Genomic DNA, 24579 nt, shown 5'->3' with positions numbered 1-24579 from the left:
CTTGGCTCAAGCGGGAATGCCCTTAAAATACTGGTGTGATGCTTTTGCTACAGCCGTGTATCTAATTAATAGATTACCTACAGCTGTACTTGGTAACAAATCACCATATGAAGTCATATATGGAAAACAACCTGATTACAACTTCTTAAAAACCTTTGGTTCATCGTGTTTCCCTTGCATAAGGCCATACCGGTCACATAAATTTCAATTCCATTCCTTGAAGTGTGTCAATTTGGGATATAGTGATTCTCACAAAGGATACAAATGTTTAAGCTCAAATGGCAGGATTTACATCTCTAGAAATGTTGTTTTTAATGAATTAGAATTTCCCTTTCACACAGGTTTTCTTAACAACTACAAAACTCCACAATCTGTAGTTGTTCACAGTTCAACATGGTCTGTCTTACCCTTTTTGTCTCCTCAAACAGCTCCAACTCCATCATCTTCTCACCATTCTGCCAACTCGACAGCACTCCCTGATATGGACTCTCCTTCTGCTCATGGTTCTCCCCAGGTATCAACTCACTCCTCTCACTCTTATCATTCTCCAAATGTTGTGTCTCCTTACAGTTCAGGTCATGAAGAAAACACTCTTCCTGCTACCAATGAGCTACTTGATTTTGCCTCTGGCCATGACCAAGACCAACCCGATACCTCACCACCATATACATCACTAGACAAACCTTTGCCCATCTCTCACCCCATGATTACTAGAGCCAAATCAGGAATTTTCAAGCCTAAAACATTTCTCAGCAGCACTAAAATGCCAGATTTAACCGAACCTCAAAATCTTGAAGAAGCATTTTGACATCCTGGCTGGTCTGCAGCTATGGACAGTGAAATAGCTGCTTTAAAAGCCAATAATACATGGATTCTTGTCCCTCCTTCTCTGTTACAAAATCTTGTTGGCAATAAGTGGGTATATCGAATTAAATGGAATGCTGATGGTAGTTTTCAGCGATTTAAAGCTCGCTTGGTTGCTAAGGGGTTTCATCAAAGACCCGGCATTGATTATGGTGAAACTTTTAGCCCTGTAATTAAGGCATCTACTGTCCGAATAGTGCTAACTCTTGCTACTTCACGAGGTTGGGATATTCGACAGTTAGACATAAATAATGCCTTTCTTAACGGAGTCCTCGAGGAGGATGTTTTCATGGTGCAACCACCAGGCTTTGAGGAACCAGGGAAGGAAAACTATGTGTGTAAGTTGAACAAGTCACTTTACGGTTTAAAACAAGCTCCCCGAGCTTGGTTTGATAAACTCAAACAGACCCTGCTAAGTTGGCAATTTCAGAACTCTAAAGCCGACACCTCTTTGTTTTTCTACAAGTCTGAACAGATTATCATTTTAGTTCTTATATATGTGGATGATATCATTGTGACAGGAAATAATTCAAACAAAATGAAGAGCTTTATTGACAATCTAAACAAGCATTTTACTCTGAAGGACCTTGGTCCATTACATCATTTTCTCGGCATAGAGGTTTTTCGAGACAACACAGGGCTCTATCTTACACAAACAAAATACATAGAGGACATCTTGAGGAGAACCAACATGACCACATTGAAGCCGTGTCCTACCCCAATCACGGCTGGGAAACCAATGTCAGTTAATGATGGTGAAGCTATGCATAACCCCACGGCTTACAGGAGTACAGTAGGTGCATTGCAGTATCTTTGTCACACAAGACCCGATATTGCCTACGCCGTAAACAAGCTAAGCCAATTCTTACAAACCCCTACAAGCACACATTGGAGTGGTGTGAAGAGAGTACTGAGATATTTACAAGGAACAAAAACACAAGGTCTTCATATAAGCTGCTGCAACAAACTGAACATAAGTGGTTTTTCTGATGCTGATTGGGCCTCGTGTCCTGATGATCGTAGATCAGTTGCCGGTTACTGTGTATACCTTGGAGAAACACTTGTATCTTGGTCCTTGAAAAAACAAGCCGTCGTCTCAAGATCGAGTACTGAGTCAGAGTATCGTGCACTTGCACATGTTGCATCTGAAATTTCCTGGATTGAATCACTTCTACAAGAACTTGGAGTGCCACTACTGCTTCCCTCAATAACCTGGTGTGACAACTTGAGTGCCAGTGCATTAGCATCTAATCCCGTCTTTCATGCACGCACAAAACATATAGAAATCGATGTCCATTATGTTCGTGATAAAGTGCTGAAGAAAGAACTTGAGGTTCGTTACATTCCATCTCATGACCAAGTGGCTGATTGTCTTACTAAAGGCCTGTCACACTCACGATTCAGATTTCTTGTTGACAAACTTGGCGTGAGAACATCTCCCTTCAGTTTGAGGGACGGTGTTAAGAAATAAGAATATGGCAGTTGTGAATCTCTACACCAGCAGTGTGCCTACGCCAGCAGTGTGCACCAGCAGCAAGAAGTCGTGTGCACCAGCAGCAGGGAATCCTTTCTCAATTGTGGTCCTGCATCAATTTCACAAATACCGTTAGACCTTTTTCTATGTAATGATTAGATTTTATTGTTAGGATATTCCCTTTGCTGTACAATTCAAATGTAACAGCTGTACAATGGTCATTGGCCAAGTGTAAAAATCTTTCCCTATAAATCAAGTACTCTGGCTCACAAAATCTTTGAGCAGAGTTTTTCACATTTCTTTACTACTCTAAAATTTAAGTAGGTGTACAGAGCAAAACGGAACCAGAGTTTAGATACACTACAACAATTATGGTTATTAAAGGCGGACCACTCCGCTGGTAATAATCCTATTTTCCGCTGCTAAAGAGTAATAACTGCGGGGTCCGCCGGTAATAATCCGCTGGTAATACCTGGTCGCTAATAACTATTATTAGTGGCGAACTGACACACCCGCCGCTAATAATAGTATCAGATCATTAAACTCACACTATTATTAGCAGCGAATTTATCTGCCGGTAATACTTTTAAATATAAATATTTATAATTTTTTTCTTTAAAATAATAAATATAAAATTAATATTAAATATATTTAACTTTTTTACCATTTTACTTATCAAGAATACTCAAGAGCTAATATTATATAAAATATTTATCATCAAGTACATTTATGTATACCAACATTTAAAAAATTGTATACAATATAAAAGATATATACATTCAAACTTTTTCATAACAGAATAAATAATAAGGAGAATTTGGTTTTCTATAAGAAAGTTATCTCTCAAATTCTCTATTGCTATATACAAATATAAGATTACAAGAGATATACAAAAGTCTATAAATATACAATTTTTTTTTCTTCAAGTCAAGTGCAATGCCTTCTTGACTAACATGTAATAAATCACTTGTAGAGAAAGTAAAATTAGAGTCAAATTACATTTAATATGAATATTAAATTTCATCATCATGAAATTTCATTATGATTTTAAAGACAACATTGATTAGAAACTAATAATAAAAATTTAACACTATACAAGAAAACCCCAATAATAATTTACACTTCTCTAAATAAAGTTAACTCAAATTTTTTCTTAACAAACCAATAAATGGCCAGAAAAAAAAAATTAAGAATACACTATAATCTTTATACAAATTACAAAGTATACAATGAAATAAATTGATCTATATATAATTGAATGAACATAATGGAAATAATTTTTTATCAAACAGTTGGTGTTCCCTCTTTTTTTTTTTTTTGATAAAATTTAAAAGCAAATATATTAAAAAAAATATACACATATAGAAACACACACACATATTAGGATAACATATATATATAAATATACAAATATTCATATACCTTCTACAGATTTAATATTGGAGTAATTTTCAATCTTATGAGCTGCAAATAATTAAGAAAAATTGTGAGATAAAAGAAAAGACAGAGAAAATTTAACTAATCTTAACTATACATATATACCTAAACAATGATGAAGATGAGTCCGACAGTGGCGGTGGGAATATCGACAACGGTGAAGGCAGTGGAAATGTCGTTGTGTGGTCGAAACGGTGGGCTGCTAGTTGACGATGAACAAGGGGAGATGAATAAAAGTTTTGATATTGAGGATGAAGAAGGAGAGATGGATGTTTGTGGTCAAAAATATTAGGGATGAAGAAGGAGAGGAGGAGGGAGACAAAGAGAGAGATAGACAAATAAGAATACTGATATATATATATAAAAAAACTATTAGAGGCGGAGGTCCGCTGGTAATAGTTATTAGCGGCGGACTTCCGCCGGTAATAATCCGCTGCTAATAAATTTAAATATTATTTAATGTTATTAGCGGCGAACTTCCGCCGGTAATAGTCCGCTGGTAATAAATTTGAAATTTAAAATCGGGAAAATTCCCGCACAAAACAATTCCTTCAATATTATTACTTTCATTTTAAAAAAAACCATACTATTACCGGCGGATCTAGTCCGCCCCTAATAGTTCCGCCGGTAATAGAACATTTTCTTGTAGTGGTAGTTATGCCGCCAAAATTTCAGTTTTTGTAGTTATTTGTTACAAACCGTAAAGTTCAGGTGTTAAGCCGCCAATATCCCTATTTAAAATTAAACTTATTTGTAAATTTTCTGTAATTATAAGCCCTCCACAAAACAACCTACAAAATAACAAAAATAAAACTATATCACCACACAATATAATGTAAAAAAGTAATGTGAAAGAACAATAGTAAAACAATCCATATTAAATATAAAGACTTAAAAAGATTTAAAATATTTATCAGTTAAAAGTGAAAATGTCGTGGAATTAAAACTCATTGACCATACGACAAAACTACTTTAAACAAGTAGGGACAAACCATAATAAATGATAATTTTTGGGGTGTACTTAATAATATTAGAGCACCTCCAAGGAGGCAGCAAAAATTGAAAAATGGAGTAGTTAATGCTCCAAGGAGGCAGCATCTATCACTGCAAAATGAGGATTTGTCTACAGTGCACGGCTTATATGTCGTGCACTGTAGCCACGGCATTTATGTTTTTTTTTTTTTAGTTTTTTTAATAATTTAATTAATATTTATATATATTTATATTATTGTATTTGTAAAATTAAGAATTATTTTTTGGGAAATTTTTTAATACACATTTTTAAAAGTGATGTACGAATCTACTCCTATTTATTTCGGCACCCGACAAACTTTTTTAGTCTATTTTTTTTATATAGTAGTGTATATTATAATTATTTAAGACATCCTGTAAAATTTAAAAAAATTTAGAAAAATTTAATAAGCCGAAAATAGAGCACTTCTTTAAAAGTGGTGCACTGATTTACTCCTACCTGTTTCGGCATTCGGGAGACTTGTTTAGTCTTTTTTTTTTATGGTCGTGTACATTATAGTTATTTAAAGGGTAAATACCATTTTGGACCCTGTGTTTTGCAAAAGTTACAGATTGGACCCTGTATTTTGTTAAATGATAAAATGGACCCTGTATTTTCTAAAATAGTAAAAATAGGACCCTGAGCTTAATTTTTGACAACTTTTTTTTTAATACAACCAACTTGAAGACAATGCTTAATACGAACAGATACAAAAAATGTAAACAGTTTTGTCATAGCACTTTTAGATCAGATTATAATTAAACTTTATTTTGACAAAAAATCAATTCAAGGTCCTATTTGTACTATTTTAAAAAATACAGGGTCCATTTTGTCATTTAACAAAACACAGGGTCCAATTGGTAACTTTTGTAAAACAGAGGGTCCAAAATGGTATTTACCCTTATTTAAAACATCTTGCAAAATTTTAAAAAATTTAAAAAAATTTAACATGCCGAAAATAAAATTCAAACTTTCTGTTGCGTGACTCTTTTATTTAGAAGAATACATTGTAAAAGCACCTTATAATATTTATTTTTGTGTAAATTTAAATGTGAATATCATAAATTATTTTTTTCTTTTAATTATAATTTAAGTAAAAATTTATTATATTTTTTTATATTAAACAATAAAAATAATTTTTAAAATTGAACACATATTAAAATTAAAATTAAACACACTAAAACATCATATTCTTATTAATCAATAGTACACATATTTTATATTACACAACAGAACATTATAAAATTAAAGCACACTCAATAATACATAATAAAAACATTACAAACTTAAACATACATTTAAAAATTAAAATACAACACACCAAACATTAAACGGAAAAGTAATAACACAGATACGAACCTTCAATGACAAAATGAGATACAACAATTTAATAATGTGGAAGATTATTTCTTGATCCGCCAAGATAGTCATAATACGGACTATAAACTTGTGAGTCATTTTCAGCTCTTTCACCTTGATCTTGAGATCGTTGATCTTCATCTTCAACGCCATGTCCCGAATCTTGAGATGCTCGATATTGTGACCCCTCATATTGTGATCCCTGATATTGAGATCCCTGATTTGGATATCCCTGATATTGAGATCCCTCATATTGAGATCCTTCTCCTTGTTCTCCAACTTCGGATGTTTGTGCCCTTTCTTTGTAAATTCGTCTTTTTTCACTTTGAATGTACTTATGAAACTCTGGATCGGATATAGAATTCAAATCCGTGAATAAAAATTTTTCGTCAGCCTTTCTTCTGTGACGTTCATTTCTATCCTTGTTACTCTTTTCAATAACTTTAATGAGTTCTTTATTTTGTTCCATTAGTTTGTTGAATTGATCATTACCTAATTGTTTTTCCTTTGCTTTTTTTACACCACATGGTCTTTCTGTTGGATAAGTATTCATTTCCTCATTATTCATGTTTAGATCAAATGAACTCATACCAGTGCATGCCGATGTTGGAGACTCAAAATTGTGAGATGATGATTTCGATGAAGTGAAACTAGGACCTTCGTGTTGGAATCTACGTGGTGCATTGATGTTTTCATCATTTGAAAACTTTTGAATACCTTTGAGGATATGCCACACATGATCAAATTTAAAGCCTTTATCGTACTTTTTATCTTGGGCTAATAACATCTTCGCTTGAATTAACTGTTGCAATATAAATTAAGTAATAACGTTAATGAAAATTGAAAAATAAGATAGTAATAATAAATAAATTATAATAACAAACACTTACAATGTCTTCTGCTGAAGCACCACTTGGATTTTTATTTTCAATTTGGTTGATACATCCCCTTAATTTTGCAACTGCACTATTAATAGTAGACATTCGAGTTTGCAAAGATCTTACTGGGCGAGGTTTATTACTAAATTTTCCATCTTTGTGGTACTCTGATTGAACTCTTGCCCAAAAATTATTACCTGATTGGTTTCTTCCTACGATTGGATCTTGAGAAATGTCAACATAGACATGACACAAGTGCACATCTTCCTCTACTGAGTAAGAAGAACCGCGAATGGAAGACATTTTTGAAGAAAATATAGCTATTTAGGAAATATGTTGAAGAGATGTGATCAAATTGAATGAGAAGTGTGAGATTATATAGGAAAGGAAAATACATTGCAACGGTTGAGATCGTGGTGAAATGATATCAGCGGCCAAGATTAAACTGTGAGATTTCTTGTCTTTTACTTTTGGAATCAGAAGATAAGGATGTGATGTGACAACACACTGCAACGGTTGAGATCGTGGTCAAATAATTTCAGCGGCCAAGATTAAATCACTAGATTTCTTATCTTTTAATTTTGGAATCAGAAGATAAGGTTGTGATGTGACAACACACTGCAACGGTTGAGATCGTGGTGAAATAATTTCAGCGGCCAAGATTAAACTGAGATTTTTTGTCTTGTAATTTTGGAATCAGAAGATAAGGTTGTGATGTGACAACACACTGCAACGGTTGAGATCGTGGTGAAATAATTTCAGCGGCCAAGATTAAACTGTGAGATTTTTTGTCTTGTAATTTTGGAATCAGAAGATAATAATGTGATGTGACAACACACTGCAACGGTTGAGATCGTGGTCAAATAATTTCAGCGGCCAAGATTAAATCACTAGATTTCTTATCTTTTAATTTTGGAATCAGAAGATAAGGTTGTGATGTGACAACACACTGCAACGGTTGAGATCGTGGTCATATAATTTCAGCGGCCAAGATTAAACTGTGAGATTTTTTGTCTTGTAATTTTGGAATCAGAAGATAAGGATGTGATGTGACAACACACTGCAACGGTTGAGATCGTGGTCAAATAATTTCAGCGGCCAAGATTAAATCACTAGATTTTTTATCTTTTAATTTTGGAATCAAAAGATAAGGTTGTGATGTGACAACACACTGCAACGGTTGAGATCGTTGTGAAATAATTTCAGTGGCCAAGATTAAATCACTAGATTTCTTATCTTTTAATTTTGGAATCAGAAGATAAGAATGTTTACACTATAAAATATGGATATGATACATGATATGAGGCACACCAAAAATATATACAATTTAACTTTGAAAAAAATATGAATTCTTATCCTGGTAGTTCATCGTATTTATCATCATCGTCTTCTTCAGATGATGAATATTATGATGATATAGAAATGCAAGTGGTAGGTCAAATCACTGCTAACAATAATTTTTGTATCGCTCAACACCAACAAAATCAAAGCTCACGTCGAGGCTCAATTCCTGGTCATATAGTTATTAACCGTGACCGGGAAAATGCTGATCGTAATCTTTTCAACGACTATTTTGCAGAGAATCCTCGATTTACCGATTTGATGTTTCGCCGAAGATTTCGAATGGGTCGTCCTTTATTCCTTCGTATTTTGGATGCTATACAAAGACATGACAATTACTTTCTCCAGCGAAGGGATAGAATGGGAAAACTCGGGTTATCAGGCTTGCAAAAAGTTACAGCTGTATTTCGTATGCTAGCATATGGTATGCCGGCAGATGCTACCGATGAACACATCAAAATAGGAGAATCTACAACTTTAGAAAGCTTGAAGCGATTTTGTCGTGCTGTTGTTGAGGTGTTTGGAGCCCACTATCTCCGATCACCCAACGCTCATGATGTTGCAAGACTACTCCACATTGGTGAACGTCGAGGTTTTCCAGGAATGTTGGGAAGTTTGGATTGTATGCATTGGAAATGGAAAAATTGTCCAACTGCTTGGGGAGGACAATATGCCGGTCGTAGTGGGTCCCCGACTATTATTCTTGAAGCAGTAGCTGACTATGATCTCTGGATATGGCATGCATATTTTGGCTTACCAGGATCTAATAATGACATTAATGTGTTAGAGGCATCCCATCTTTTTGCTAATCTGGCTGAAGGTATTGCTCCACCCGCTAATTATGTTATTAAAGGAAAAGAGTACAATATGGGTTATTATTTAGCCGATGGTATATATCCAAAATGGTCCACTCTTGTTCAAACTATCCATGATCCACGTGGTCCAAAAAAGAAACTATTTGCAATGAAACAAGAAGCATGTAGAAAAGATGTTGAACGTGCATTTGGAGTATTGCAATCTAGATTTGCAATTATTCTTTGAGACCGCACGTCTTTGGAATAAAACGGTTTTACATGATATAATGACTTCATGTATTATTATGCATAATATGATAATAGAAGATGAACGTGATCTAAATACACCAATTGAAGAGCGTGTCGAAGTGCCAAGTCCAGAAGTTGAGATGGTAGAAGATGATAATGCTCGGTTTCAAGAATTTCTTGCCAGACATAGAAAAATTAAAGATAAAGATGCTCACATTGAGCTTCGAAATGCATTAATCGAACACTTGTGGGACGAATATGGTAACTCACAAAATTAATATAATTTAATTAATTTTAAGTGTGTGTTTCAAGTTTAATTTAATGTAATTTTTTTGTCATGAATGTAATGTTTGTTCTCTAGTAATGTAATATTTATGTTATTGCAATATGATATTTTAATTTATCGAATTTCGCCGATTTTACAGTATTATTGTCTTTAATCACATTAGTAAGTTTATTTAAATATAACAATTGTGGTAATTTTTGTTAATTAATATGATATTATTTTTTTTAATTTATTAAAAAATTAATATAATAATAAGAAATATTTTTTTTAGTGTAATTTTTGATGTTATGGTTGGAGTAGAAATAATTTTTGACACCAAATTTGGTGATAGTGTAACACCAAATTTGGTGTCTCTTTGGAGATGCTCTTAGGAGTGCAAATATAGAGTCCCCATAAAAATGTTTAACACGTGAGAAAATTTGAAAGGGCTAAAATTGTAAATTCACTTACCTAACTCGTCGTCCTTCCTACTGAAATCATCACATGACGCAAGAGGAAGAGATGATTTCAAGCCTATATATACACATATAATTTCCATGAATCCATATCGTAAGTCAACCAGCTTATTTTAAAACAAAAAAAAGTATATGAAATTAATATAAGTAATGGGGTTAATAATAATTAATAAGTTGGGTAATATGAAGAGAATTATGCTAATAATAATGGTGACATTATCATTATTATCTTCAGTTTGGGGTCATAATATTGTAATACCATACGATGAACAACCACTATCCAAGATTAACATTCTTAAAACCCAGCTTGATTTTCAGGGCACTGCCTCTATTTCTGCTAAACCTCTTCAACTTTATCAAAAGGTAATTATTATATATTTAAGTAATAACATTTTGTCTCATTATTCATTAATATTTATTTAATTTTGGTAATTTATACAGGGACGTATGGAAGTTGAACTAGAAGCAGAATGGGTTACTGTGACTGTTAAAAACTCCAAACCCTCCAATGATGACTGGGTTGGTGTGTTTTCTCCAGGGAAATTCGAGTCAGTACAATACTACTCTACTAGACTATACTAAATTACTATTATTATGTATTAATAAAAATGTTTATATACATATATGTACACTTCAAAATAAATGAATTTAATTAATTCATTAATTAATATGCAGCTCATCGAGTTGCCCACCTAAAGGACCAGAGGACCAAGAGCTAGAATCGCCATACATATGCTCTGCTCCAATAAAGGTTATACAAAAATATAAAGAAAAGAGTGTAGTGATAGTTACAACTTTCTAAAACACAAGAGTTTTTGATATTCTAATTTCTCACCATGACTTTTTTATATATTTTTACTAGTATTTTTCAATTTTAATGTATACGTCATTTTGTGTTTCAAAAATGTGTTCTTAAAAATGAGAATAAAAGATAATTATGAAGTTTTCAAAATAAGTGTATTTTTTTAGAAAAAAAAAAATACACTTAAATATTTTAAAACCTTGATATGAACAAGACTGACACAGATCCGGGTCCTAGCCTCAGACCTGACCTCGAACTTGGACCATGGACCCGGTATTAGATCTTGGCCCGATCTCAGACCCCGACCCTGAACTTAGCTTCGCGAATCCCTGATCACGACCTTGATGAGAAAGTGGTGAGAGAGAAAATAATGAAAAAAAAAAAAAGTGGTGAGAGGGAAAATAAGGAAAAATAAAGTGACTAGAGAGAAAAAATATGTGAAAAGTGAAAGAAAAAAATGAGGAGAAAAAATAATAAGATGAAAAATAATGAGAGATAAAATAGAAAAATAATATTATCAAAAAATTAATTATTTTTTAAACTAGAAAGCTACATTTTATTGTTCTAGAATTTTTGTTATTTTTTTTTAGAAAAAGAGAATCAAGTTATTAAAATTTTGTAGTATATTTGAGAAGTTGATATTAATTTACTTAGTTTGTATTTTTTTAGTTACTTTTTTCTAAATTTAAAAAATAACTTACACAAAATATTTTTGAAATTTTAAAATTGTAAGAAAATTGAAAAATTAATTTTGTAAAAGTGTGGAAAAAAAAAAAGACTTGTACAAAAGTAACATTTAAAAAATAAGTATTTATGTAAAAATCTCTATTTAATTTATTTTTATTTTTATTTTGGTGTCATCAGTTTCAGTATGCCAATTATTCAAGTAAAGATTATGTGAAGACTGGAAAAGCGAGCTTGAAGTTCTTGTTAATTAATATGAGATCTGATTTTTCTTTTGCTTTATTTTCGGGAGGCTACTCAGCTGTGAGTATTATTCTTCTCTTATCATCATCTTAATAATTAATAATTAATTTTTTATATTTTTTTACTAATTAATATAATACATTATTGTTTTAATGTCTTATTCATATCATAATATTTCTTTATTTAAATATAATAATAATAATAATTGCATTGCAGCCCAAATTGGTGTCGGTATCTAATTTGCTATCAGTATTTGCTAATCCAAAAGCACCACTCTATCCACGCCTTGCCCTAGGAAAATCTTGGGATGAAGTGAGTATAAAATACATATTACATATAGTTCTTTTCTTTGTAGATTTATAATTTTTGTTTGGTTTTTTCTGTTTATTTTACTTGTAAATGTTTTATAGCTAATTATTTATTTAAAGAAGAAGTTAGTAGATTTTATTTTATTTCTATTTCGAAAACAAAATACACGTTAGATTTCTTAATATATACTTGTTTCTCCTTACAAATGTATACATATTTTATACTTTTTTTTAAAGGGTAATTAATTTTATACTTTAAATATACAAATAATAAAATATATATAATTGTCAGATCAATAATTGAGACACAAAAATTACAAATAATAAATAATTAGTCTCTCAGACAATATCTAACCTACTCAATTAACTTATATACCTTAAATTATATTTATTGGAATTATTTACTGTGGGGCCGACTCTTTCTACCCTAGAGTATAAGGAATTTTTTTCCACCAGTTATCAAGCATGATTTGGAGTTTCACTTTAATACAATGCATTTCATTGTAGGAAATTCTTTTATTTATTTTATTATATTAATAAATTTTTGTTTACTACTCTTTTAAAGTTTTTTTTTAATAAATAAATTGTTTTTTTTTTGGAAACTTAATAAATAAATTGTTAGACTAAACAAGATGAAAAAAAAAATACAATTCTTAAATGTGTGCCTGATTGTATAATATTTTCTTTTTTCATGTTTTGTTTTTAATTTTAAACATTTAAAAAAAAAAAAAAACATGTTATTAATTTTTTTAAAAAATTAAAAAAGGGATTATCTTATACACCCAAAAATAACAAAAAATTTACATTTTAATGGATCTAAAATTATTTTTACATTTTTACGAATTTTAATTTTCTTTTTTAAATACGGAGAGTTATTTTCACATTATTACAACAGCAAAAGAACGTGAAAATAATGTTTCTTTCTAAAAAAACAAAGAAAAATCTTTAAAAAAAATAAAATTCATAAAATGTTAATATATAAATATATAAAAATCTGATCTTATTGTGTATAACTTTTTAAATAAAATGTGTTTATAACTTTTATTTTTATGTTTTAGTTTTTTTTTTTTTTTTTTTTTTGAGAAAATACCAGTAACTTTTATTAAGAAGTAAAATCATCCATAACAATGGATTGTACTTTGTTGGAACAATCCTCCAACTGAAACACACGACTTGACGAGAAACAAGAGAGAGAGAGAAAAGAGTTTTAATTTTACGTTTGAATTTTTAATTAAGTGAAAATAGTGACACAATGTGATACAAAATGAGAGAGAAGTGATGAGATAAATGAAATGAATTTTGATAAAAGAAAGTATACAAAACAGATTGTGATTAAAAAAATTATTTAAATGAATTTTTAAAGAAATTTATTTTATTTTCAAAATTTTCAACTATGTGATTTATAAAAATTATTTTAGATGCTTTTTAATTGGTACCCTACCAACTTGTTTCTTCTAAACTTATTGTTTTTTGACAGAAAAAATAAAATCTAACCGACTTAATTAATTAATACTAAAAGCGTACTACAATTACAGTTTGCTTTCATATGCTTTTAAGGTAGATGAAAAGCAAAAAATAAAAAAAAAAGAGTTTAGGAGAAACAATTATTTTTTGAAAATAAATACCAATATAAAAATAATTCAAATAAACATATAAAAAAAATAATAAGTAAAAATAAAAATTAATAAAATTTTTAATTATTAATATCATTTTATTTTTTAATAATAAATATCATTTTTATATTATTATAGTATGTATAAAATTTTAATTGTATACAAGCAGTCTTATCGTAAGAGTATATACCTCACATCATAATAACCGCATGATTAAAAAATCAATGGTCAAAAAAAGTTCCCTACCGGTAGGAAATTTTTGCTAGGTCTTACCATAGTCTTGCCCTATATTTATATATATCGTGATTGAACAAAGAGTGTATGATTTTTTATTTTTTCTTAATTTTATTTGCACCTCATAAAAGTATGAGTACACCCTATTTTAATATTTTTATTTTATAGAGAGTTTTTTTATTTATACATTTTAAAGCTTTTTTTTTGTATTTATACGAAAATTCACCAAGCAACTTAAATTGCAACTCAAATCTACAAAGTAACTTAAAACGCAACTCAAATCCACATGGCAACCCACACAACAAAGTGGTATATGATGGTGACTCACCTAAAATATATATCTTTAATTTATATTAATTTTTTTTTCTTCCTTTTCATATTCTTAAAAAATATACATATAAAATAAAAATAAAACATATTTTAAATATTAAGATAAAAATGTTAATAAAAAAATGTATGAAAATTTATTAGAAAATATAAAATAAATTATACATCATTTTAAAAAATTATTTTTGATATTAAGAAAAAATAATGTGAAAAGGAAATTTAAAATATATATATATTGAAAGTAATTTTTAAAAATTAATTTAATTTGATTTTTTTTCAAAATTTTGGGGTGACTCCTTTTTTTTTTTGTCTAACATGACTTATAAATTATAAATCATGAGAATAACCATACAAAAAGAAAAATAATAAATCACGATAAAGATTAATAACTATGACAAGCAAAAATATTATAACGTTACGATATAAATATATATTCACCCCCACAAGTATTCAATCAATACATTTCGATTTTCGAATATTGACTATGTTTGATATGTATTACGATAATTTAAGTTTTGAATGTATTTAATTTTATTTTTTTATTCTTACAAAAAAATATATGTTTAAGTTTATAATGTTTTTATTGTGTAATATTAAACAATATCATACAAAATTTAATTATTATTTATTTAATTAAATAATAATAGTTTATAATATTATTGTTTTTCACATATAGTTTATAATATTTACAATTTAACATTCACAAAATAAATTAAATTTTTAAACTTTATAATAAAAATAAATATATAATATAATGATACGTTTGAGCACTTGAATACCAACCATCCCATTATTGTCTCACATAAAGACAAATGGTCTGGAACAGAAAAACATGGTGACAAAACTATTGGAATAAAGTATTAAAAAGGGTTGAAAAACAGACCAAAATCAATACTATTGTAATATTGTTATTAGTATACTTATTTCTATAAGAGGATCTCTAATAGGGCAACATTTATAGTTGTCAAAATACACACATCATTTAAAAATATTATTTGTTTTATATTTCCTCTCATCCACTTTAAATTTGTTACATTTTCTTAAAAAAATTACTCCAATTGTTGACAACTCTAAAAGTGTCTACTATAGTATCACATCACATTAAATTAATAATTTTGTAGGTAAAAAATAACTTTTTTCTTATAAAAAAATGACATGTGGTCATTCTCTAAATTGAGCAACACTTAATATAAAATTTGTGATACGACCACTTTAATGAGTAACTCTCTTGGAGATGCTCTAAGATACTCATGGTGATGAAGTGTCACCCTATAATTGCTTAGGATTTTCTATAATATATATTAAAGTGAAATAAGTGAGATCTAATATTAAATTGTACTAATAGCAATATTACATGTGCTAAACACTATAAATGGTCTTTAACATTTCTCTTAAAGATTATAGAAAATCCCTTACTAATTATAAAGTATTACCTCATAATAATGCTAGAGATCTTAGTGTCCCATAATAATACTCTTATCTAAAACAATAATGGCACGTTTACTATACAGTAATCAGAATCGGAATAAATTAATGGAGAAATGTAACGGAATAAATGAAAAATAATGGGAATCAATATTTGTAATATGTTGTTTACTAAATTTTTTTTAAAATGGAATAGTTGTGTTTATCTTGTTTACTTTATTAGGAAACGTAATCGAAATGCTTAAATTGACTAAATTGCCCTTTTGAGTTAAACTATATTATATGGTAGTTATTTTGCAAGACATATTTTAAAGGACAAAATTGTCATTATATATTTAATATTATAAAATAAAATAAAAATAATAAAAATTCATTACCCTTAATGGCATTCCTTACAAAATTGGTGGGAGAAGTTCTCCCATTCTTTTTTCCCTTATTTAATCAACTTCTCCATTTCCTAATTTTAATAATGCAAGTAAACAAATGTAAGGGAATGATTACCTTACTATTGATTCCCATTACTTATTAGTAAACATGCTATAAGAGTATTCATGACATTCTATATGTATAAATACATTTTTTTTTAATTAGAGAAAGTGGGGTTCGAATTTGAAACCTCTTTTTTGTGAGAAGTGTAGAATTACTAAAGGGAAATTTGATTTTCTATACTTAGAAAATCAAAAAATTTGATTTCTAAACCAATAATTTAAACCCTAAAAAAACTATACCTTTTTTTTCAAAACCCCAAAAATACCCCCAAACTAAAACTATCTCTCTTTCTCTCTCTATCTAGCCGGTCCCAAGAATCCCACACCCCAGGTCCGATGGTCGGACCATGGGGTCCGATGGGGTCCGACCAATCGGACCCATCGGACCCCAAGGTCCGACCATCGGACCCCAAGGTCCGACCATCGGACCTCTCTCTTCCCCTCTCTCTCAAATCGCAGAAAAAAAAAAAAAAAATTAAAAGCGGTCGGACCTTCGGGTCCGATGGGTCCGACCATCGGACCCATCGGACCCGAAGGTCCGACCATCGGACCTCTTTCTTCCTCTCTCTCCAAAATCGCAGAAAAAAAAAAAAAAAATTAAAAGACGGTCGGACCTCTGTCTTCTTCCCTCTCTCAAATCGCAGGAAAAAAAAAAGTTTCAGAGACTGGGGTTGCTCTTTCGGGTTGGGGTTGGGGTCGGAGGGGTTGGGGTCGTGGTCGACAGGGGTGAGGGTGGTGATCGGCGTTGGGGTTGACGTGGGTGGGTGAGGGTGGTTCGGGTGAGGGTGGGCGGTTGGGGTGAGATAGAGGGAGAGAGAGATGATGCAGAGAGAGAGAGAATATTGTGAGGGGGGTATTTTTGGGGTTTTGAAAAAAAAAAAGAATAGTTTTTTTAGGTTTTAAATTTTTGGTTTAGGGAAAAAAAATTTTGATTTTCTAAGTATAGAAAATCAAATTTCCCTTACTAAACAAATATGCATAACGTTCCATATATTGAACAGATGTTTTCTGTAATAATTTTATATTCTACATGACATTTTATATGAATTAAATTAAACAAATTTTTATAAAAATAAACAAAATGATACGATAAGTCTTATAGCTATAATCTAAGCAGTCATAACAAAAACAAATTGGAATATAATTTATCTATATACAAAAAATATAAAATGGCTATATGTTGCAAAAATGGTGTCCTTTTCTAATTTTTTTTTCATACAAATAATAATAAAAATAAATAGAATTTATCCCCTAAACTATTACTATTTTCAAGTCATGTTCTCTAAATTTTTTATTGATTTATTATTTTATATTATTTAATTTATAATTTTAATTGAATTTATACTTGTGGCATTAACATGACACATCAGCACCAACAAAATATTATGTATAGCTTGTATGTTAGCTATGTAGGACTTAAACTAAACCATAACTCAAAAATAGAATAAATAAATCAGAGGAGATTTTTTTAACAATCTAAAATGTTCAAAGAGCATAACTTCAAAGTAATAATACTTGAAGAAGATAAATCCTATTTTAATAACTTCATCTCTCTTGTTTTCGAAATGAGTAATTTAAAAAAGATTACAAAATAATATATTAAATTTGTAAATTATATTAAAAGGATCCATGATAAATAATGTAATTGAGAGTGCTGGTGACTTAATTATATATATATATGAAGAATGAATTAATTATGTATTGAGATGATTAAATATGTATGCAGATGACAGTGACATGGACAAGTGGTTATAACATAGATGAAGCTGTTCCATTTGTTGAATGGGGTCTTAAAGGAGAAACCCAACTACGATCACCTGCTGGAACTTTAACATATGATCGCAACAGCATGTGTGGTATAACATATATATCTTCTCATCACTTATTAATTACATTATACATACATTTAATTATTATAAAACTAAACTATACAACATTAATTTGATCTTTTTTTTTTATTCCAAAGGTGCACCTGCAAGAACAGTTGGTTGGCATCATCCTGGTTTCATACATACAAGTTTTCTCAAAGACTTGTGGCCAAATTCTCAGTAATTAATCTTTATTATATTTGTACACTTCTTATAATCACTTTGTTTATTTATTTAATTACATTTTGTATGAATAATTTTACAGGTACAGTTATAGAATGGGTCATCGTTTAGTGAATGGTTCATATGTATGGAGCAAATCTTACTCTTTCAAATCCTCACCATATCCTGGACAAGACTCTTTACAACGTGTTATTATAATGGGTGACATGGGAAAGGTATATAATTTGAGTATTTGTTCATCAAATAAAGTAAAATTAATTCACTTATTTTATCATTGTGAGTCCAATAATAATAGCAATAATGAGTTAATTTATTTTACTTAAAACTAACACATTCTGATAGTATTTATAAATTAATACTATAGAATATGAATCTATGAGATGATGACTTTTCGAAATGGACTAAACTTTTGGTCTCATTATTTGGTCAACTCACTAAAGGGTGTAAAAAGCTAATTATGAATTATGTCTCCATATGTTTATTTTAGGCTGAACGAGATGGGTCGAATGAGTATGCAAACACCCAGCCAGGCTCACTTAACACCACAGACCAACTCATAAGAGACCTTAAGAACTATGACATACTTTTCCATATTGGTGATATGGCATATGCTGATGGGTACCTTTCTGAGTGGGACCAATTCATAGCACAAGTCTCACCCATTTCTTCAGCCGTGCCATATATGATTGCTAGGTTAGTTTGTGGTAACAAAATATATACACAACATATATATATGCTCTCAATTACATGTTCATAATTTTCATTTATACGTGTCAAATCAAGAATTTATACACACGTTGGTTAGTGATGTAATTTGTAAATATAATCTTGCAGTGGTAATCATGAACGTGATTGGCCGAATTCAGGGTCGTTTTGGGATACTACTGATTCTGGTGGTGAATGTGGTGTGCCAGCTGAGACTCTCTACTATGTTCCAGCTGATAATCGAGCCAAATTTTGGTAAACTGTTTTTGATATTAGAACTTTAGTAGATTTGTGAAATTTAAGAAGTGAAGATATAACATACAATATGTATATGGACAGGTACTCGGCAGATTATGGGATGTTTAAATTTTGTGTAGCAGACAGTGAGCATGATTGGAGAGCAGGATCAGAACAGTATGCATGGATTGAGAAATGTCTTGCATCAGCAGATAGAAGAAAACAACCTTGGTTGATCTTCATAGCTCATCGTGTACTTGGCTATTCCTCTAACTATTGGTATGGCCAAGAAGGCTCATTTTCAGAGCCTGAGGGAAGAGATGACCTCCAAAAGCTTTGGCAAAAATATAAGGTGGACATAGCTTTCTTTGGTCATGTTCACAACTATGAAAGGATATGCCCCATTTACCAGGTATATAGCCATTGATTTATATGTATCTAACACATTGTTCAAGGGTACCTAAAGTCCATGCTAATTGGGCAAAAATAAATGATAATGTTGGTATGTTTGTGTGGATTGTTTTACAGAACCAATGTGTGAACGATGAAAAATCACATTTCAGTGGTGTTGTAAACGGAACAATTCATGTGGTTACTGGAGGAGGAGGAAAAAGTTTGGCCAAGTTTAGTAGCTTGTCTCCGGTGTGGAGTGTCTACAGAGATTATGATTGGGGATTTGTCAAGCTTACTGCCTTTAATCACTCATCACTGCTCTTTGAATACAAGAAAAGTCGAGATGGTGAGGTATATGACTCCTTTACTGTTTACAGGGAGTACAAGGATGTTTTGGCCTGTGTCCACGACAGTTGTGAACCAACTACTTTGGCAAACTAGAATTCTATCTAATTTGTCATAACCTATAATTATCCTGATAATAAGGACAATGAGAGGAGTGTTATGGTTGAAACTTGAACTTTGTATGTACTAAGACTTTTGTCAAGGAGATTGACTAGTAATATTTATCATCTGTTTATCTATTTTGAGATATCTTGAATCGTAAGTTCCTTACTTTCATTGGCTATGGTGATAATTACATTAAAGAATGCACAAGTTTATTCAAATCAAAGAACTATGATCGTTCCCTCTGTCTAGACTTCATCCAAAGATTTCATCAAGGTTTAACATATAAAATGCAAAAGTAAAGCAATTATATGGATTGTTGTACATCTAGCTCATGTAAAATCTGGTTCTTTCACAGAAGAGAAACATTATAGTTACACCAAGCAACAAGCTTTGCTTGATTGGTTTAAGAAGAATATAAAAACGTGATTGAGAATGATTACCAGTCTTGAACCAGGACTCAAAATCTAGGCTTTAGGGCTCCTCGAAATTGATTAAAATCTGGTTCATTTGCGGTTGATGCTTCCTAACCTTCACGAGATAAATGATGATAGGCCAGAAATGTAATTATCCACATGGAACAAAAACCAAAGAAAAAGTAGAGCAGATAGAGGTTTACTTATAGTGCACAGTGAGTAATATTGAACTATTGAGGATAGTTTTATGGAAACAAAACATGACACTTGATTTACAACAGTGAGTAATATTGAACTATTGAGGATAGTTTTATGGAGACAAAACATCATACTTGATTCACAGGGGTAGAAAGAATTTGAAAATAAGTTTAAGAATTCTAATGATGCTTACTTTAACACCAGCCATTGACAGTAGTTTGTGAGAAGCAATATATGCAACATTTACATCGTTTAACTTTTTCTCAACAAAATATATCACTTCGGAGACACCTGACTGCAAGAAACATCAAAATAGAAATGCATATAAACATAACAGTTTTTATGGTACAGATCTATATCAAGTTTGAGAGAGAAACATATTAAAAGACTTCAGATGTTTGGTTTAAACCTTCCATTTCCTATTACCAGAAAGAAATTATAGAAATGTAGTGCTTGAATTCAAAGTAAAGAGGATTCAACACTAGAAGGAGAGAAGTTAGAAGATAAACCTGAATAATAATCTTGGCGCACTCATTGCAAGGGAACATGGTTACATAAAGCTTCTGCAGAGGTTAGAGATAAAATGGATGTTCAGTCACAAAATGGACAAGCATCAATAAATCTTTGGAATTCTGTTGTTCAACAAAGGTATTGTATCTAAGCAAATGGACTTTTCTTTCTTTGTTTCTTTTTTCTTCTTCTTTTCCATTTTTAGTAGTGGGGAATATGGCTATCATATGAAACAAAATATAGTTTACCAAAATTAACATGTTCTGTAATAGAAGTTAAGCGTGACAACACCCAACCTGTCCAGCAGCTGAGGCATGATTTGTATTTAGAATAGCATTGACTTCAGCATGACAGACATAACTAGAAAATATAATTAGATGGATTAGAACCAACAGCAAAGAACTTTAAAAGATGACCAGAAAACTTAGATAATGAAGGTGAAAATTATTTTTGAATAAACTTTTATCTTACAATAAACAGAAAGAAATAGAGGTAATGAAGACATGAACTTACGGATACTTTGTCTGTAAAGGATCCCCACTTCTTGATTTCTAAAACATACAAAACGGAAAAGTTTTACACATAGCATAGCACACCGATAAAGATTTAAAAAAAAAAAAATAAGTATAAAGTGCCTACCTTTGCCCATGGAAGCTTATCATCCGAACAACCTCTAGGAAAACCATTGTAACCAATGCCTGATGAAAGAAATACAGCATGAGTGACCAATAGTTATGAAAATATAAGATCAACAATTTGATGATGTAGCACTAATTTGACATTAATCTGGTGCAATTTAAGAATCCAGACAAAATTACATGCATAAATTGCTAATGAATAATTTTCAGAATATATATGTGCATTCATGGAGATAAATGTTTAGTGTCAATAGACTAGATTTCAGCTAATTTATGTTAGTTGAATAGATCATCCTACTATAACTATACTTGTGGGTCATGGCTACATAAAAAAAATTGTTTAAAGATATGAACAAAATGTAATTGAATGGAGAACTATTTTTATAGTTCAGAGAGAATTTTTTCAAAAACAAAATATTCAGGGGCAAATCTCTACAAGATTAATAGTTCAGTGAATAAATCCTATTTATTCTTATAACAAATGGTATGAAAAGAGCAAACTTTCTTGCCAGGCAAAGTATCATAATGTTTTCTATTTGGAACTGAATGTATGATTTATTGAAACTCACCAAGAATTACACCATTTTGAGTCACCAAGCATGCTCCAACCTATACAGAAACATTACAAAAATGAAAAAGTCAGTTTCAATTCAAAGTAACCAAATCCCAATATCAAACTCAAATTGAAGCATTTATTCAATATTCAATAATCAATAATCATGATTTGAAACATCACTAATACGCATTAGAACTACTCATGACCTGCCTGTTGGGATCTTTGGATCTTTCAGCTGATAAGAATGCAATTGCCATGAAATAATCATCCCAAGACAAATATCTGCACAAAAATAAAAACCCACGTTAACAAATAGCAATAATGATAATTCTGGATAATTCCTAAACCCTAGCAATGTCCAAACACAGCAGAAAAAGGATTATTAAATTTAGTAGTCTTTGAGCTACCCTTTTCGTTTTGAGGGATCAAAAGGGCTCTGGGAAGAGCAATTTCTCGGAACGACAACTTTATCAGATGAATCGACTCGGAGAGATTGCTTAGTGGAATGGTTGAAGAAGAAGAATAAGCGGCAAGCGAGTGCGGATGCTAAGGCACCGAAAATGGTAGCCGAAGAAAGCAGAGTGAGGTCGCGAGAGTTCATGGAGTTGAAATTTCGTGCTCAGGCCACTTAGCTTAGCTTCAGTTCTTCACTTTCCACTGAAACAAACAGCTCAATCAATCAAGGCGCCATGGAAGAGTAGCCGGAGTTTTGCAGAGTGATGAAATATAGCGGGAGTTCTGCACAGTTGTGAAAAAGTAGGCGGGAGTTCCATTTTCATCTTCCTTTTTCTACTTTTGGACCCCCAAATGTTGGAGCCCAATCTAATATTGGGCTAGATTTCAGCCCATTATCAGGCACTGATGGGCTGAATTATGGCCCAACTAAAATTGAACCCATAAACAGAATAGAGACATTGGGGCTCTTTTTTTTTTGAAATAATTACATAAGGCATCATTTTTTTTGTAAAATATTTATAATTTTACGTTCAAAGAATATTTTTTTACATTTTTACAGTTTTTTAAAAAAAAACACGAAAACAACATAAAATCAACAAGAAAACTACATAAAAGTAACATGAAAATAACAACAAAAAATAACATACAGATAATAAAAAATCAACAACAAATTAACAAGATTACAACATAAAAAGACCATATTTTCTGTAAATAAAATCAAAAAAATCGTAAAAATATTCAAAAATCCGTGAAGCCGTATTTTTGAAATTTTTTTGTTGTTTTTATGTTTTTGTGAAATAATCCCTTAATTAATTGTGTCAGTTGTAACTATAAATGCCAACCCTATTTAAATGCCAACCCTATAAATTTAAGAACGAAAAACCCTATTTTTTTAAAAAAAAAAAAAAATTAGACTTTGGGGCTATTAATAATATGGGGACAAATAATTAAATTTGCCCTCAAAATATTTTGTACCAAAAAAAGTGAAGGGTTTTTATACAATTTTTGTAAAAATATATTTTTTAAAAAAAAATAGTTATTTTATAAGAAAAAAAATAAATTAATGTTAAAAATTTATAGCAAAAACAGTATAACCCTAATGGCACGTTTACTATACAGTAATCAGAATCGAAATAAATTAATGGAGAAATGTAACGGAATAAATGAAAAATAATCGGAATCAATATTTGTAATATGTTGTTTACTAAAAATTTTTAGAAATGGAATAGTTGTGATTTATCTTGTTTACTTTAATAAGAAACGTAATCGGAATGCTTAAATTGACTAAATTGCCCTTTTGAGTTAAACTATATTATATGGTAGTTATTTTACAAGACATATTTTAAAGGACAAAATTGTCATTATATATTTAATATTAAAAAATAAAATAAAAATCATAAAAATCCATTACCCTTAATGGCATTCCTTACAAAATTGGTGGGGGAAGTTCTCCCTTTCTTTTCTCCCTTATTTAATCAACTTCTTGTTAGAATACTGTAAACTCAGAATATAGCCCTAATTAATTCATGAGAATCAAACAATAGAGTATAGATTAGCGGAAGCGTACCGGAGTCCATAGAATCGATCTTTAATTGGTATGATCTTCCAATTTTGCATCAAAACCTTTGAAACCTTATTTTCCTGATGATGGGGATTCAAGAACTCTGTAAAAATATTGATACGATGCAAAATGGGGACC

General features: G+C 30.6%; 3 protein-coding genes, 1 long non-coding RNA gene and 1 pseudogene across 4 annotated transcripts; 3 read left to right on the top strand and 2 right to left on the bottom strand.

Annotated features, from left to right (window-relative positions):
• Nucleotides 1-5949: 5949 nt before the first annotated feature.
• LOC133035378 (glutathione S-transferase T3-like) lies at nucleotides 5950-7539 on the bottom strand. The gene is made up of 2 exons (XM_061111220.1): nucleotides 7037-7539; nucleotides 5950-6948 (listed from the first exon to the last, which is right to left on the bottom strand). The coding sequence occupies exons 1-2, from the start codon at nucleotides 7325-7327 to the stop codon at nucleotides 6175-6177; spliced, it is 1065 nt and encodes a 354-aa protein (XP_060967203.1). The 5' UTR covers nucleotides 7328-7539; the 3' UTR covers nucleotides 5950-6174.
• A 321-nt stretch (nucleotides 7540-7860) lies between these two features.
• On the top strand, nucleotides 7861-9772 carry LOC115700113 (uncharacterized; annotated as a pseudogene).
• Nucleotides 9773-10166: 394 nt separating this feature from the next.
• Nucleotides 10167-20243, top strand: LOC115709440 (probable inactive purple acid phosphatase 27). Its single transcript, XM_061111219.1, has 12 exons — nucleotides 10167-10512; nucleotides 10591-10697; nucleotides 10825-10900; nucleotides 11816-11938; nucleotides 12095-12190; nucleotides 18000-18129; nucleotides 18240-18321; nucleotides 18407-18539; nucleotides 18812-19017; nucleotides 19159-19284; nucleotides 19369-19678; nucleotides 19795-20243. Exons 1-12 carry the CDS (start codon nucleotides 10300-10302, stop codon nucleotides 20098-20100), a joined length of 1908 nt encoding a protein of 635 aa, XP_060967202.1. The 5' UTR covers nucleotides 10167-10299; the 3' UTR covers nucleotides 20101-20243.
• LOC133035379 (uncharacterized) lies at nucleotides 15127-16904 on the top strand. Its single transcript, XR_009686619.1, has 2 exons — nucleotides 15127-16604; nucleotides 16688-16904. It is a non-coding gene; the product is annotated as an uncharacterized LOC133035379 (long non-coding RNA).
• On the bottom strand, nucleotides 19810-23192 carry LOC115709441 (uncharacterized). Its single transcript, XM_030637550.2, has 9 exons — nucleotides 22832-23192; nucleotides 22631-22706; nucleotides 22438-22477; nucleotides 21870-21928; nucleotides 21744-21781; nucleotides 21527-21590; nucleotides 21230-21283; nucleotides 20914-21015; nucleotides 19810-20637 (listed from the first exon to the last, which is right to left on the bottom strand). The coding sequence occupies exons 1-9, from the start codon at nucleotides 23023-23025 to the stop codon at nucleotides 20581-20583; spliced, it is 684 nt and encodes a 227-aa protein (XP_030493410.2). The 5' UTR covers nucleotides 23026-23192; the 3' UTR covers nucleotides 19810-20580.
• Nucleotides 23193-24579: the final 1387 nt, after the last annotated feature.

Source organism: Cannabis sativa, chromosome 3, assembly GCF_029168945.1.
Source record: "Cannabis sativa cultivar Pink pepper isolate KNU-18-1 chromosome 3, ASM2916894v1, whole genome shotgun sequence".
Taxonomy (NCBI): Eukaryota; Viridiplantae; Streptophyta; class Magnoliopsida; order Rosales; family Cannabaceae; genus Cannabis; species Cannabis sativa.
This window is presented reverse-complemented; position numbering and strand designations above follow the sequence as displayed.

What these genes read in the sequence shown, in the direction of transcription:
- LOC133035378 (XM_061111220.1), bottom strand. Translation starts at nt 7,327, where the DNA reads ATGTCTTCCATTCGCGGTTCTTCTTACTCAGTAGAGGAAGATGTGCAC. An exon ending in GTGCTTCAGCAGAAGACATT is followed by an intron (nt 6,949 to 7,036) that starts GTAAGTGTTTGT and finishes ATATTGCAACAG; the next exon opens with TTAATTCAAGCGAAGATGTT.
- LOC115709440 (XM_061111219.1), top strand. Translation starts at nt 10,300, where the DNA reads ATGGGGTTAATAATAATTAATAAGTTGGGTAATATGAAGAGAATTATG. An exon ending in GACTTGTGGCCAAATTCTCA is followed by an intron (nt 18,322 to 18,406) that starts GTAATTAATCTT and finishes ATAATTTTACAG; the next exon opens with GTACAGTTATAGAATGGGTC. An exon ending in TAATGGGTGACATGGGAAAG is followed by an intron (nt 18,540 to 18,811) that starts GTATATAATTTG and finishes TGTTTATTTTAG; the next exon opens with GCTGAACGAGATGGGTCGAA.
- LOC115709441 (XM_030637550.2), bottom strand. Translation starts at nt 23,025, where the DNA reads ATGAACTCTCGCGACCTCACTCTGCTTTCTTCGGCTACCATTTTCGGT. An exon ending in TCAAAATGGTGTAATTCTTG is followed by an intron (nt 21,929 to 22,437) that starts GTGAGTTTCAAT and finishes TTCTTTCATCAG; the next exon opens with GCATTGGTTACAATGGTTTT. An exon ending in GCGCCAAGATTATTATTCAG is followed by an intron (nt 21,016 to 21,229) that starts GTTTATCTTCTA and finishes TGTTTCTTGCAG; the next exon opens with TCAGGTGTCTCCGAAGTGAT.